The sequence below is a fragment of the Sinocyclocheilus grahami genome, unplaced genomic scaffold (genome assembly GCF_001515645.1).
Source record: "Sinocyclocheilus grahami isolate Dianchi unplaced genomic scaffold, SAMN03320097.WGS_v1.1 scaffold25.1, whole genome shotgun sequence".
In the NCBI taxonomy this organism is placed as follows: Eukaryota; Metazoa; Chordata; class Actinopteri; order Cypriniformes; family Cyprinidae; genus Sinocyclocheilus; species Sinocyclocheilus grahami.
In genome coordinates, this window is record NW_015505204.1 from 1324237 (window position 1) to 1340108 (window position 15872).

Genomic DNA, 15872 nt, shown 5'->3' on the forward strand with positions numbered 1-15872 from the left:
AAGCCTAACAAAAAAGTAATTTACTCTGACACACATCTTCAGAGTTAGTATGCTAAACCTCACTCTCATCTCCAAACATATGTATCTCCACCAATGGACGTTGCATTTCGTTGTCCACCTTCTCCAAACTGACATAACCGACCTCCATAGTGTTAACAGAGCTGCCCTGATTATTAGTGGACACCGGATCCTTGCACTGAATATCAAGAGGTGTTTTGGTGCACAGGCCATGGCAGCACAGAAGTCGAGCAAAAGCATCTCTGAAATCAGAGTTGAAAGCATATATGATCGGATTGAGAGATGAATTGCACCAGCCGAACCACACGAACACGTTAAAAGTGGCTTCGCTGACACAATTTGGCTTGTGGCAGAAAGGAACCGCACAGTTCAGGACGAAGAACGGAAACCAGCAGCACACAAACACCCCCATAATCACGGAGAGAGTTTTAAAGAGCTTGGTTTCTCTTATCGCGCGGTGTTGGAGAGGACATGTGTGCGCACCTGCTCTGCAGTTCTGTGCGCGCTGCGCTGCGCGCTCCAACGAAGAGATGCTCTTGATTTGAACCTGAGCAATGCGGTAGATGCGCGTGTATGTGACCAGCATCACTGCTACGGGAATGTAAAAACTTATTAGAGAGGATGAAATGGCAAAGGTTCTGCTCAGACTCGAGTCACACATTTCCTTGGTGGTCCAGTTGCTTGTGGTGACCGTTCCCAGATCTGCCCGGTGCCAGTTCAGCTGCACGGGCACGAATGATATAGCCACCGATACGATCCAAGTTACGCTGACCATAACGAGGGCGACTCTGCGGTTCATCTTCCTCTCGTATTGAAACGGGTTTGAAATTGCCCAGTATCGATCTAAGCTGATTACGCACAGGTTCAGGATGGAAGCGGTGGAGCACATAATGTCAAAAGCCACCCAGCACTGGCAGAAAGAGCCAAACAACCAGTGTCCTGTCACCTCCGTGGCCGCTTTCCACGGCATCACGAGAACCGCCACCAGCAGGTCGGACATCGCCAGAGACACGATGAAGATGTTGGTAACTTTTCCTCTCAGGTGACGGAAGCGCAAAACCGCAGCGCAAACCGTGAAATTCCCCAATAACGTCCACAGCACGAGGAGAGAAAGCGCGAAACCTAGAAAAATGCGACCCACTGGCTCTCCATGAGCGCTCAGGGATGTGAAGTTGTACATGTCTCTTTAAGTGTCACAAAATAACCAAAAGCACACCAAAATATATTCCGTGTGGCGGACACCGCATACTCCCACCCAAAGCAATCCCATCTAATTCAGCGTTTTGACCGGATCTTACGGTTGACCACATTGTTTCTTAAGACCCTCGCTGAAATGTTCACATGACTGAACGACAATCTGAAGTGTCTCGTGTCAGGTTCCTCTGCAGGTCACATTCATACTGGTGTAGAACGCCCTCTTTTGTCTATTTTACCCAATAGATAGCCTACAGTGTCACAAAAACGTATTTGGACGCTTAGTCCATCTCCATAGTGAAAAATGCATTAATGTCAATTAATTACAATATATAGGCTAATAAATAAATAAATTACATTTGGAAGTTAAAGCAAAAGTTCACCCAAAAATAACAATTTGTTGAAAATCACCCTTAGGCAATCCAAGGTGTAGATGAGTTTGTTTCTTCATTGAACAGATTTGGAGAAATTTAGCATTAGGCTACATCACTTGCTTACCAATGGATCTTCAGAAGTGAATGGGTGCCGTCAGAATGAGAGTTCAAAAAGTTGATAAAAACATCACAATAATCCACAAGTAACCCACAGGACTCGCAGTCTGTCTTTTGAAGCAAGAACCTGTAAAACAAAGCCATAAGACATTTTTAATTTCAAACCGTTGCTTCCTGATAAAATATGAGTCCTCTATTCATTACTGTCTCCAGTAACAAAATCATTTTGTCTGAATCAGGAGAGAAATGCGCAGATCCAGCACCGTGTTCAAGTGAAAACAGATAAAACAGTTCTAAACAAATATGTTGGTGGACTCTTTCAAGTGTTATAGATTATGGACTGGTATTTTGGCAAGATAGTTTAAAATTAAAATGCCTTAATGATGGATTTGTTTCTTACAGACACACAGATTTTCTCTTCACCACATTAATTAATGAATTGGTGTCGTGTGGATTACTGTGATGTTTTTAATCAGCTGTTTGGACTCTCATTCTGACGGCACCCATTCACTGCAGAGGATCCATTGGTGAGCAAGTGATGTAGCGCTAAATTTCTTAATGTAATGCTAAATTTCAAATCTGTTCTGATGAAGAAACAAACACATTTAAATCTCGGATGACCTGAAGGTGAATACATTAAAATGTAATGACCTACAGTGCACCCCTTTAAGGTGTGGTCACATTAGAGATATTTCAGTGAAATTTGGCATAGAATATTGACTATTGTCAATAGCATAGCGATGTATGAAGCAGTGATCACACATAAGTCACTTTCAAATCCAAGCTTATTGATGTTCCATGTGGCGAATTTAAACATGACTGAATCTACCTGGGGAAATTAAACTTAAAAGGGACACAATGAATTAACTTGAATAGTATAGGCTACTTAGCATTATTTGCAGAATTTTCTATTTTAAACCATGTTATGTAACATAAACCACTATTTTTGAAATCACATTAATTATATGGACTTTTTCTGTATGAATATTTTCATCCAAAAACAAAATGAATATTTTAGTGACGGACTGATAAGGTTTTTCATACTAATACCAATATCTGAAGCACCAATATAATGTAAGCCTACAAATAAAATTGCTAACGGATAACGGAGATAGCCAATGTTGTATTAGATATTAAAGAATAAACATCTAAGAAACTGTTTATTATGAAACAGAGAGCTGAGGAATATAATAGCTAATAAAATTAAAGAACTAAAGAATAATAGCTAAAGGGGATAGTTCACCCCAAAATGTTGTCATTATTTACTCATCCTCTGGGTTTTCCAAATCTGTATGAATTTCTTACTTTTTTTTAACACAAAAGAAGATATTTTGGAGAATGTTGGTCATTATTGCTGGTAGCCATTGCTTTCCCTACTATGGAAGTTAATACCGGCAGCTGTTTAGTTAACATTCTTCAGATGATCTACTTTTGTGTTCAGCAGAAGAAAGAAATTCATATAGGTTTGGAAAAACCAGAGGGTGAGTAAATGATGACAAAATTGTCATTTTTGGGTGAACTTTCCCAGAAAACTAGTACTGAGAACATCTAGTGGTGAACATATAATGCTACAGATGAAGTGAAAACTTCACTTAGAACAGACAGACAGATGACAGTTAGTTAGTCTTTCTATCTGTCCCTGTTTTTGGGAAGGAACTGAAAAAGTCCCTTTACCAGCTGACTAACAGAGGACTACAGAATGATTGTCACTGCATTCGGGTTTCTTTATATCATCCTTTTTTTCCTTTGCAGGAGTAGTCTATGCTTATCTTCTGTACCTCCATTAAGAATCTCACTTGCTTGTCTATAGGCTTTCTCTTTTTTTCATTTTTTCCCCTTCAAATGTGTGACTTTTGCTCTGTCTGTCTCCATGCAAGCGAGCGTTGTTTTTGCAGGTGGTAGAGTTGCATATTGCATTACATGAATTGGATGTTTGTTTGTTTTTTTTCCTGGACAATACTGGTGGAAATGTTCAGTATTTACTTGTTGGCAAGATTTTGGTATGTCTACAGAAACTGACTATCAAAAATTACATTATATTGTGACACTGCAGTTAGTTATTAAACCCCCTTTTTTTCATTTCAGATCAGATTTGGTTAATTCAGAAAAATTTCACACAAGGGAAACACACAGAAGCTTCAACAACATATGAACTTTATTTCACCATAGCAAACTGTCATTATCAACAGTCAATGAGTGCATTAGTGGATATCAGCCAACAAAAACTAAAATGGCATTGGTCATAAACACTATATATACCATAGGCAATACAAAATCACAATGGGGTATGGAAAACAATACAGCAGGCTTGGCACTGGCCTTGTATTGGTCCAAAACAAGAGCAATCACCAATTATTCAGTGGAAGTTCGGTATTAAGACTTTGAGCGTACACAGTGACTAGGCTAGAGCCACTTGGATGTGGAGCAATACTGTAGAAATCTCACAACAGAAGAAAAACCAGGCAGATGAAATGAAAGCATTTTCAGCTCTTTTTGAATGCATGTGTGACTTGCTCTTCCAGATGTGATCATTTGCATTGCAGATGAGAGTGCTGCAGATAAAAACAATCTCACGGGTTGCATATAGTTGCATTCTTTGATTTTGCATTTGTGATATGAGGTAATGTGAATACCATCTCTAGTCAACATCTGATTTTGCAATAAGCAAAATCTACACAACCAAGAGCTTGGAGGAGCTAAAATGGCACACAGCCTTTTTCACTACAGGTAAAATGAAAATAATAAGTGATATAACAAATTTTTCTTGTAAAACAATTCAAATGTGATAAGATAACTGATAAAAATGATCCTTCAAAGTATAAAGAGTGTAAGAATCAAAAGGTCAGATGTCAATAATACCAACATCTAAAAGTGAGATAATACAATCCATCACCATTCTTTACCACAAATAGACTGATAACACAGAATTAAAAACGTTTCAGAGCACAGAGAACATGACAGTTAAAAGTGCTTGTAAGAGCAGATCGTCACTCAGCTTTAGAATGTACTTATTAGTGGTACATCTATGCCAAAACTGATCTCAGACCTGCATTCTAGCACTTTTATCTAGTCATCTTTAGTTCTGTAAGTTGTCCAGTAGGAGGAGCACCATTTTGTGGGATGTCTAGTCACCGGCTTCACAGGGCTTTAAAGCAGGACATTTTCACAAACACTGGGGTCACATCAGCAGAACGAGGGTTTTCATAACTCATAACTTTAATAATAAATGTGAGTAGTTATATTAGCATTGTTTAAATGCTACTTTTTCTGAAATTTGTTACAGATCTAAAGTATTTTCTAGTGATTGTCTAGCTATCTATTGGTATTTGTCTAGGTATGTCTTAGCAGAGAGACTATTGTGTACAATGCACACAGTAATATTGACTGTAGATGGGACATTTACTGCACGGGTAAGGTACAGTGATATTTTGACATGCATGCGTTGCACAAATACCTTTTATAGCATGGCCCTGTGAGAGGAGAATACTGATTATTTGTCAACAGATAGAACTGTAATAATACTCACGCACACACACACACACACACACACACACACACACACACACACACACACACACACACACACACACACACACGCTCTCTCTCAAAGTCACATGAGAGCTGCAGAAGTGCTCAACCAAGGCTGGTGATGTTGGAACGACCACCAGGGGGTGCTACAATGCGGTGGCCAGAGCGCCGAGGAATGTTGTCATCTATTTGAGCCCCTAATATTATTGAAATAATCATAAAAATTATACAATTGCTGTAAAATACTGATAAATTGATACATTATTCAAAGGAATTGAGGATACTGGGGAATATATTCATTAGAAAAGGTAATCTCCTCACCTGATAGGCTGAAGTTAGACTGATGCAAGTTTCTGATTGGTGGAGGCTGGTGTGTAGTGGGTGAGGTCTTGGCAGAGGGTGCTGGGGTTATATATTTGGGTGTTGCTGGGATATCATATACTGGACCATCATACATCCCACGAGACACTCCCTGCTTGCTCATCACCTTCCAAACAACAGTAAACGACAGGTTTGGTGTTACTAATAGAAACTGAGACATGAACCTAAAAGTTTGATAATACACTCATTTCTACCAGTCTTTGTATTTGCACTATAAAACAAATAACACATCTAGCAATCATTCTTATTACCACGTTATTATTTAGCAAATGTATGCTTGGAAAATACTGAACCTTTACGTTACTACACTATTGTTAAAAGGCTTGGTGTCAGTACGTTTTTTTTAAAAGAAATTATTACTTTTATTCAGCAAGGAGGCATTAAATTGATTAAAACTGCCAGTAAAGACCTTTATAAAGTGATTTCTATTTCAAATAAATGCTGTTCTTTTGAACTTTCTATTCATCAAACACACTGAAAAAAGTATCACTATTGCCACAAAAACATTAAGCAGTACAACAATTCTCAACACTGATAAAAAATGTTTATTGAGCATCAAATCGTCATCTTAGAATGATTTCTGAAGGATCATGTGACACAAGCAATAAATTAAATAAAAAAATATATTAAAATATAAAACAGCTATTTTAGTTAACAATACATTTACAATACTACTGCTTTTACTTTACTGTACTGATAAATGCAGCCTTGCTGAGCATAAGAGTATTCTTTTAAAAACATTAAAAATCATACTGAACACAACATTTTTAATGGCTTAATCAATGTCTTCAGGATTACTAAGGCTATAGGCAGGTGAGTTTTTTTTTCAGGGTTGGAGCTGAACTCTGCAGGACTGCGGCTCTCTAGGACCGAACTTGCCTACCCCTGGTATATACCAATAGTTTTATATATACACCAAAACTACCTGAGACTGAGTGAAGGTCAGTGAATTAATCAAAGAAGAGTCATACCTTGTTGCGGTACTTAATGCGCTGGTAGGCAATGTCAGGGAAGGGTTTGCGAGAGATGAAACGTCCAGTCCCCTGCTGAACCTGAAGCTTCCCTTCCTCAAACACAATCCTACCCTGACTGACCACATACACTGGACCACCACGACACTCCATCCCCTCAAAAATATTGTACTCCAGAGCCTAGAAACAAAAGAAGAAAAAAATCCTTTCTCTTTCACACATCTTCACCTGTTTATCAAATATAAAATCACCATTAATATTTTGCAGGCGTTTAAAAGAGATTTAGATTTAGAAAAAAAATGTAGTTTGAAAATTGAAGTATTAGAGTGGCACAATTCAACATCCTGTTACAGGTATATACAATGCAGTATTAAATGTATACGTATAACTGAATAAAAGCCATCCAGAGTATCATTCAATATTCCAGCATCTTGCAGAGATTTTCAGTCCTCACCGACTGCTGTGCTTTAGTTGTGATGGTCTTGATCTTGTCGGGGTCCCAGATAACAATGTCAGCATCTGAACCCACTGCTATCCGACCCTTACGGGGGTACAGGTTGAAGATTTTGGCTGCATTAGTGCTTGTAACTGCAACAAACTGGTTTTCATCCATCTTCCCCATAGCCTGTAAGGAACAAATTAAGTGGTGACTGATAAATGCAACCTGCACCTCAATCCATATAAACATACATGCAGATGCACTGACCACAGCTTTGTCCCAAACAAAACCCATTCTCTCCTCCACTCCATTGGTTCCCTCGGGTATAAGGGTAAAGTTGTCCTTCCCTATGGCCTTTTGAGAGGTGCTGTAAGCACAATGTCCACTACCCACGACCTGCAGATCACCACTGAAGAAAGATTAAGAGAAATGTAATTAGAGGGGTAGCAGCTCCAAAAAGAACATGATCCACCCTCTAGAGCTAGTTGTGATGTTCTTTGCGACCATATTTTTATTAAGAGGTTACATAAGAATTGTACACTACTGTTCAAAAGTCTGGGGTCGGTAAGATATTTTAATGTCTCTTTCTCTTATGCTCACCAAGGCTGCATTCATTTATATATTCAACACTAAAAAAAGTTATATTGTGAAATATTATTACAATTTAAAATAATTATTTGTTATTTTAATATATTTAAAATGTAATTTATTCCTGTGATTACAAATGCTGATTTTATTTTTTAAATGACTCCAGTCCTTCAGAAATCATTCTAATATGATAATTTGGTTCCTTAAGAAACACTTCTTAGTATCAGTGTTGAAAACAGTTGTGCTGCTTCATATTTTTGTAAAAACAGCAATACTTTTTTTTTTCAGGATTCTTTGATGAATAGATAAACAGCATTCATTTTCAACAGAAACATCCGTGACATAAACTGACACTTTTAATGAATCCTTGCTGAATAAACGTATTAATAAAAAAAAAAAAAAATTAAAATGAAAAACTTACTGCTCAATTTTAAATTCATTGCAAGCTCCATAGATATTACAATTCAAAGACCTGAGGGATGTATATGACAGCTCTTTGCTATTTTAATTGGTCATGTCCTCAAATTTCTCTTCTATCTTTTGACCAACCAGCTTAGCTACTATAAGAGATAGTCGACTGAGCATTAACTATTAAAGACATTTCCACTAAACCTACACTAGATTTGCTTATTGAGCAACCAGCATCAGGTAAATTGCAGTCTTTTCTGTATCACTGAAATGGTTTCTTCATGTGAACTAACCATAAAATCAGGCCCAACTGCAATTGTCAGCTTCAGTTAAATATTTGCAATACAAAAGGATGTAATGCTTATGGATATGTGTGACTGTTATGTGGACAAAAGATGCACACGATGAAATTATGAAAAGATTATTCAGACTGGGGTGATATGTTTTGAAATCCCAAAATGCAACACCACACATCTACACAATATAACTAACGTTGGTCTTTGCATCCTACACATAATGTTTAATACTTAAAAGATAATCTTTTATCTTTTTCTAGAATTTCCTCTCATCCTTTGGACCCGACTAATGTATCTATGCTAAAAATAAATGTCCTCTCTCCAGCTGTGTCGGTCTGCCTCTATGTGACAGTGTGTGTGTGTGAGTGTGAATCTCTGTGCCTGTGAGTGTGTGTGTGTGTGTGTGTGCATACATGTGAAAGTATGTGTGGCTGTGGATGTCAACATAATGAGATCTCTCTCATAGTCTAGCAGCCTGCAAGTTATGTGTGTGTGTGTGTGTGTGTGTGTGTGTGTGTTAGTGTGTGGTGGGGAGGGAGGAGGAGAGTGTTATAACCATGGCAACAGGAGATGAAAGCCTGATCTATTTTTAGAAATGGGGCCAGGAAAAGGTGTGTCTGCGGTCTGGATGTAACAAAAAGCCAAAGTAATGGAGAGAGTAGATAAAAAATTGGTAGATAGTGCCACTTGGCAAAGGACTCCAGTATTACACTGCATCTACACTAACTGTGCAAATGTCACAGATGTCTAAAAATGTCGAAATAACTCAAAATTATTTACCAGGCCAGTAGAGAGTGAAGGTGGTCAGGTGTTGTCGGGTCAGGGCTGAGGGGTGGAGAGGTCACATAGGCTGCTGCTTTCGCCCAGTTTTTGCTCCAATAGTGAGATCCATCTGTTGCTAAGCTGGCTGTGATTGGCTCACCAAAAACAACAGAGCCTAAAGCCAGGGAAATAAAGAGAACAAGTCCATAAATTGTAGGACTGGCATATTCAAGTTTGTTTAAATTAACCAGTTGTGCTAGACATTGCAATAAATAATTTTTTTTAAGTACACCTACCATTTATGCTACTACATTATAGTTTGGTGTCAATAAGATTTTTATTTTTTTTTTGGAAGAAATTAATACTTTTATTCGGCAAGGATGCATTAATTGACCAAATTTGACAGTAAAGTCTTATTATTGTTACAAGAACTCTTTAAAATAAATTCAGAATTATTTAAAATCACAAACATATTGAGCAGTACAACTGTCTTCAACGGTGATAATAATAAGAAATGCTTCTTGAGCAGCAAATCAGCAATTTATAATGATTTTTGAAGGATCACGTGACACTGAAGACTTTTTAATATATTAAATTTAAAAATATATTAAAATAGAAAATATTGTAATACAATTTAAAATTACTGTATTTTTGATCAAATAAATGCAGCCTGTGTGAGAGACTACTTTCAAGAATATTAAATTGTGAATTCAGCATGCAACAATATTTCACAATATGCAGTCACCTTTCTTCCGTGCATTGGTCACAGTATCAGCTGCACTTTTACTCATCACTTTGGTGATGTAGACAGGGCAGTTGACTCGGTTGCCAAGGGTGATAGCACGGAAAACAGCCTCCGCCTCCAGCTGTGAGACAGACATCCAATTACATCAAGACACTTCACTCTGCTGAAACTGACTGGATAAACAGTTACTCAGTTAAACTTCTAAACAGTTTGCCAATTTATTGATCCCACCTCCTCTGGTCGGCTCAGTGGGTGGCCCTCCGGACCAGTGATGCCCATTCCCAAGATTTTGCTTTGTTCCTTTAACACAAATATTGAAAAAACAGTAAGTGGCAGAAGAGTGTGTTTGAATTCTGTATGGCATTTGCTCATTTAACAACAGGTACCTGTGCTATTAGGTCTCCATTCTCTGCGTGTACTAGCACCACTGCCCCCAGCTCCTTAAGGAATGAGAATGCTTCATACAACTAGACGAGAGAAAGAAAGAGAGATCAAATTAGTTATTTTATTATATCACAGTACAGGATGTTCTATAGATGGAAGCATAGATACCTAACCTGAGAGTCAGTCATTTGAAATAACCCTTTGTAAGCCATGTATACTTGGAAAGAGTTCATTCCTGCCAAAAGAAGAGAACATTAACATGCATTTCAGAAAAAAATACAGTACCGTTCAAAAGTTTTGAGTGTGTAACATGGTTTAATTTTTTTGAAAGAATTCTCTTATGCTCACCAAGGCTGGATTTGTTTGATTAAAAAAAAACTGTAAAAGTGTAATATTGTGAAATATTATTGCAATTTAAAACTGTTTTCTATTTTAGTACATTTTAAAATGCAATTTATTCCTCTGATGGTAAAGCTTGTTTTTTTTTTCAGCAGCCATTACTCTAGTCTTCAGTGTCACATGATCCTTCAGAAATTATTCTAATATGCTGATTTGCTGCTCAATAAATATTTCTTATTATTATCAATGTTGAAAACCGTTGATCTGCTTAATATTTTTTGAAACCCATCATACATTTTTTCAGGATCCTTGATGAATAGAAAGTGCAAAGAAACATTTATTTGAAATAAAAAAAATTGTAACATTACAAAGATAACATTAAACATTAAAGTCTTTACTATTAATTTTGTGTCCTTGTGTCCTTGGTGAATAAAAGTTCTTTTTTTTTATTGACTAACCCCAAACATTTGAACGGTTGTGAATAAACAATCATCAGCATTTGGCACATTGGCCAAATTGACAACATGTGGCTTTGGAACATCAGTATGATCATGATATGTGGCTTTAAAAGCACGAAATACTTTTAGCTTTGGAAATACTGTCACATCTTTAAATATGTGTTCACCTTTTTCCTGTACCAGCTGTTCCAGCTCTTCCTTCACACCTTCATGCCAATGAGGGATGTCCACATGAAGTGAATAATCACAGCAGGACTTTTTATCAGCCGCTTCCTGCCACTTCTCAAAGGCCTCCAAAAGACTGTCACCAGGCTGTGGAGTCACATGGTCAACTGAAACAGAAAATGATGGATTCTGCTCAAAATGTGTTTGAGATTTTATGTTTTGGTTGACTTTTGAAGATTCTATTAAATAGTTCCTATTATTTTCTGTTGAAGATGCTGTTACTTTGCTGCTTTAGTCCTAAATTACTCTACTGATGTTCCTTGAAGACTTTTCTTTCTTTGTGTCACACACAACAGCTAATAGTTCTAATACATTGTTTAAAGAAAATTGGCTATTGTAACCATAAAAAAAACTCTTAGCTCAGACTGCTAGAGAAAGCAAAATCTGACTGGCTATAGCTGACATGCACGACCGAGGGCATGTCCTTGTAGCAAGCAACAACAGACATATTTGGGACACTGCTTTGCTCTCACAGGGAGATGCAAGTGAGTCCTAGTCTAGGAAGTTGCTCAGAACATTTGGCACTGCATCCTAAATATTCAACATACTTGAACCTTTGCCACCATCCTGAGATCAAATGTCATTTTAGTCCTTTTTTTAAAGGGGTCATATGATGCTTTTTTAAAGATAATTATTTTGTGTATTTGGTGTAACAGAATATGTTGACAAGCTTTAATGTTCAAAAAACACATTATTTTTCAAATACTGTACATTATTGTAGGGCCTGTATGCCCCTCCTCTCTCAAACGCTTAGTTTTCTACAAAGTCCCGCCTTCCGACAAGCGCAGTCTGCTCTGATTGGCCAGCTGACCCAGTGCATTGTGATTGGCCGAACACTGCAAGCACTTATCGGAAATGTAACACCCCTTACCATAATCGCAAGCTTCATCTTTCAAAATAAATGTAAAGACAGAGCCCGAAAGGGGAACAGAGTCGCGTGACAGACACAGTGATGAAGCTGGTATGTGTTTGCAGTACACAAGCCACGGTTAAGACAGCTGACTCCACTGTGATGTGGCCCCCTCTCTCGCTCTCTCACTCGCGCACACACACACACACAATGCGCAAAGCTCCGCATTTGAACAGTCAATAGCAAATCTTAATTTAAATAGTCATCTTAAAGATTCCTAAATGCATCTACTTTCGGAAGGCCAAATAAAGTGCTTTTGCTTTTGCCTAGGAACACACAGCGGCTCCCTGACATGGCTGCTTCAACATTAACTGCGGTTACTGAAACCACGCCTTCTTTCTTTGCGTGAACATTTGGGCGGCATTATGCAAATATTTCCACATAGTGAGGTAGATATGTGGGGGCGTGTTAGAACGAGCCGTTTTAGGGGGGCGTGGCGGAGTCTTAACTTTGATAAAGAATATCTCTTTGGTTTTGAGACTTTAGTCTTTGCAACTTCAGGGATCTTATCTATGCACAATCAGGTTGTAACACTCCAAAGAGAAAGGAAAACTTGAAATCGCATCATATGACCCCTTTAAGAAAAACTTTCTAAATTATTATTTTTTTTTAAATGCCAGATTAACAATTCATGCAGACTTACTGATCATGGTGGTTCCTCCTGCCAGAGCAGCTTTGGTGCCCTGGTAGAAGTCATCCACAGGTGGAGTGCCCAAGTAAGGCTTATGCAGGCAGGTGTTCACATCAATACCTCCAGGAATCACCTTACACCCATTAGCCTCAATCACCTTCACGCCCCCCGGCACAATCAGGTTCTCCCCAACCTGTCTGAAGGCGAGATGGGAAACGAATACATTACAAACACATTACATACTACACAAACACATTATGTACTACACATGCACTATATTACACGACAGACCAAAATACAGGTGTGCAGTTGAAACAAAAAAGTTATAAAAAGGTTTTAATGGCCTGATGCCACAGGAGAACTTCATATGATGCCAAATTGAACATGTTATGCAATATGATGCAATTAAGCATTATTTCATTCTATTGATTGCCACAGTTTTTTTAACAGAACATTTACACAACAGAACAGAAAGAAAAACAAATCTGCATAATCTACCTCATAAGTGTTCACGCACCAGTATGAATGGGCCTTTATACATGAAAATCATATAATTCATATTAATAATATTTGCTTGTGCATGAGCATAAATCCTTCTTCAAAGTAAATGTCAGCAAACAGTAGACAATTATTTCAAATAGATTTCTAAATTTGAATTAATTGTTTTGAAATAACGTTAACATTAAGCAAACTGGACATTTTACATTCTTTGGAATACCTGCATGTAACTACATCTGTAATTAATTTCTGTAATTACAATTTATTTAACCCATACCACCAAACCTGTCCCTAATTTTACCCGTATCCCACCTCAATAGTACAAGTGTTTTGCAATACAATATGAACACAATAAGTACTTAATTTTGATGTAGTTAAGGCCACTTAATATAAAGTAATTATATTATATATAATATAAACCAAATAACATTCCAGTAAAACTATGAATTAATATATATTTTTTAAGATGCTGCATAAAGGAATTTTTTTTTGGCAGACTAATTCAACTTTTGAAGTGTTATTTTTGGTTTTCTTATAGTAAAATTACAGTAGGTTATTGGATTTTATATCTTAGTATGTTTTTTCCAAGTATAAGGATTTACTTTCGCATAATAGGCTAAAATGGGCAATTTTATTTGTTTGTTTTCTTATTGTAGGCCTGATAAAATTCCAGCATTTGATTGTACATTTTGTTTCTTTTTTAAAATCATATTAAGTATGGTAACAGTTAACTAAGGTTTACTTTCGCAATTTATGTCAGAACGTAGCCTATAGCCTTAGGCTATGCGTTCATTCTATGCTTTACAAATAGATGTTGTTATTCTTTTATGCGCAAATTTTAACCTTGTGTAGCCTACTTGCATGGTTTAAGGTTCAAATCCTCCGAAAATGGTCACGCATGATATTTAAGCCCACCTTCCCGTTGTTTTGCTCATAACGACATTCCTTTTCAGTCTGATCCGTGATTTCGACACCCTGACGCCCGTCGTCTCTCTCACCCGGGGAGCTGATGGTCCCCCCGCTGATCTCATAAGCTTCAAAGTCCCCATCCACGACGCGTTCCCTGCTACTGCTCCGTGAGCTCCTGTTCCCCTTCCTCCCTACGGCGTACTGGTCAAAATCGATAGTCTTGCTATCATACGCGCCCTCGACGGAGCTAAACATTCCGTGAGACTTGTGACGCTGGTTGGGTCCGGCCGAGATGGGTTTAGCCAGATACACAGGGAGCTCATCCTCCCGGTTCCACTGTCGCCTACAGTCCGACATCACTCATAGGAGGGAGATGATGCTCTAATACAATGATGAAGCGAGATGCCAGTGCAGAAAACCAGGTCAGCCTTGGTTTGCCTGGGGATGCGGAGCTCGCAGCTTGCAGACTGATAATGATGCTGCGATCTACTACTTTCCAGACAGTCTGATAGCCTAAAATAACGCGTTTTTTATGAGCTAGTCCGAATAAAATTGCATCCTCAGATCCAGTTCTCTCTGAACATTTTAATTTAGACCTATATCAATGTTTTTTTTTCTGTTTATTTTGTCGAACTGAAGATTTGGGCAATGCAGTGACTGCCATCCTCCATCCGAAAGTGCGTGCAGATGCGCAAAAACACTGCAGTCAGCTGCACTGCCTGGCATAAAACTACCAGTCTGGGAACTCTGCGAGCTGTAGTGGTGTTTCGTCAACGAATCTTTCAAATGAAATTGTTTATTTACACGCATTAGCCTATATAGCCTATATATTTTTGACTTATGTTTTCACTGAAGTGAAGTCTCTCCCGTTTCAACACGTGACTGCTTTGGAATAATTTTTTATGATGTCTGGAGTCACACTTTTCAACCATGTAGGCCTACAACTGTTTTTAACGAATAGGTTGAGTGAATGAATGACTTCTTCATAACAAAAAACACACTTGTTGCCACCTACTGGCGTAAATGCCCGATTGCACTAAAACCGATATAACGACAACTATAGCTTATAGAATATAATTTTTCAAATTCTATGAGGGGAAGTCACTGGAATCACTTTCAGAACGATTTTTACAGCTGATGTTCACGTCAAAAATGGACAGCCAATCAGAATCCATCAACTTTAAAGAGCTCGAGCATTTAAACCAGCAAACAACATAACATCGCGTTTATAATAAACAGAAAATTATCATTCTGTTGGGATGGAATTAGTAGGTTTTAATGGTTCTTAAAGTCCCCATGAAATCAAAATGAAAGTTTTTTTGGGTGTTAATATCAATATGTTAGTCTTAAGGTTATCTATAAGGCAGTGTGCTCCAAAACAGTGACGAAATTCGCATTTAGAAGACATAAGCATTCAAAGCTTTTAGTTCGTCACTTCCGCCAAAACGGCTCAACCATTTTTTTTGACGTCATATCATACTTCATCATCTCATCAAATCTTCTGACCAATCAAACGCTCTCTAGAAGCCGAAGCGCCCGCCCCCTACACTATAAAATGGACTGAAGCTGCGGCTGAGATCGGTCGCTTGTTCACTATGGAAGGCCGTTAGGGCCAAAACGTGTGGTACTAACGCGTTAACACGTAATTTACGCATTAACGAGTAATCGCATGTTAATGCGTAAATTACGTGTTAATG

At 37.9% G+C, this 15872-nt stretch overlaps 2 protein-coding genes across 2 annotated transcripts; both read right to left on the bottom strand.

Moving 5' to 3' along the window:
• Positions 1-52: 52 nt before the first annotated feature.
• On the bottom strand, positions 53-1198 carry LOC107563851 (D(1B) dopamine receptor-like). The gene has a single exon (XM_016248822.1). The coding sequence runs from the start codon at positions 1196-1198 to the stop codon at positions 53-55; it is 1146 nt and encodes a 381-aa protein (XP_016104308.1).
• Positions 1199-3844: 2646 nt separating this feature from the next.
• On the bottom strand, positions 3845-14876 carry LOC107564953 (dihydropyrimidinase-related protein 1-like). Its single transcript, XM_016250135.1, has 13 exons — positions 14143-14876; positions 12781-12961; positions 11170-11334; positions 10379-10440; positions 10208-10288; positions 10053-10121; positions 9822-9942; positions 9095-9251; positions 7290-7431; positions 7038-7208; positions 6584-6763; positions 5553-5718; positions 3845-5428 (listed from the first exon to the last, which is right to left on the bottom strand). Exons 1-13 carry the CDS (start codon positions 14530-14532, stop codon positions 5337-5339), a joined length of 1977 nt encoding a protein of 658 aa, XP_016105621.1. The 5' UTR covers positions 14533-14876; the 3' UTR covers positions 3845-5336.
• Positions 14877-15872: the final 996 nt, after the last annotated feature.

Coding starts and splice junctions, on each gene's coding strand:
- LOC107563851 (XM_016248822.1), bottom strand. CDS start 1,198: ATGTACAACTTCACATCCCTGAGCGCTCATGGAGAGCCAGTGGGTCGC.
- LOC107564953 (XM_016250135.1), bottom strand. CDS start 14,532: ATGTCGGACTGTAGGCGACAGTGGAACCGGGAGGATGAGCTCCCTGTG. Junction 10,289..10,378: donor TTCAAATGACTGACTCTCAG/GTTAGGTATCTA, acceptor TCTCTCGTCTAG/TTGTATGAAGCATTCTCATT. Junction 6,764..7,037: donor CAACTAAAGCACAGCAGTCG/GTGAGGACTGAA, acceptor TTTTGTTTCTAG/GCTCTGGAGTACAATATTTT.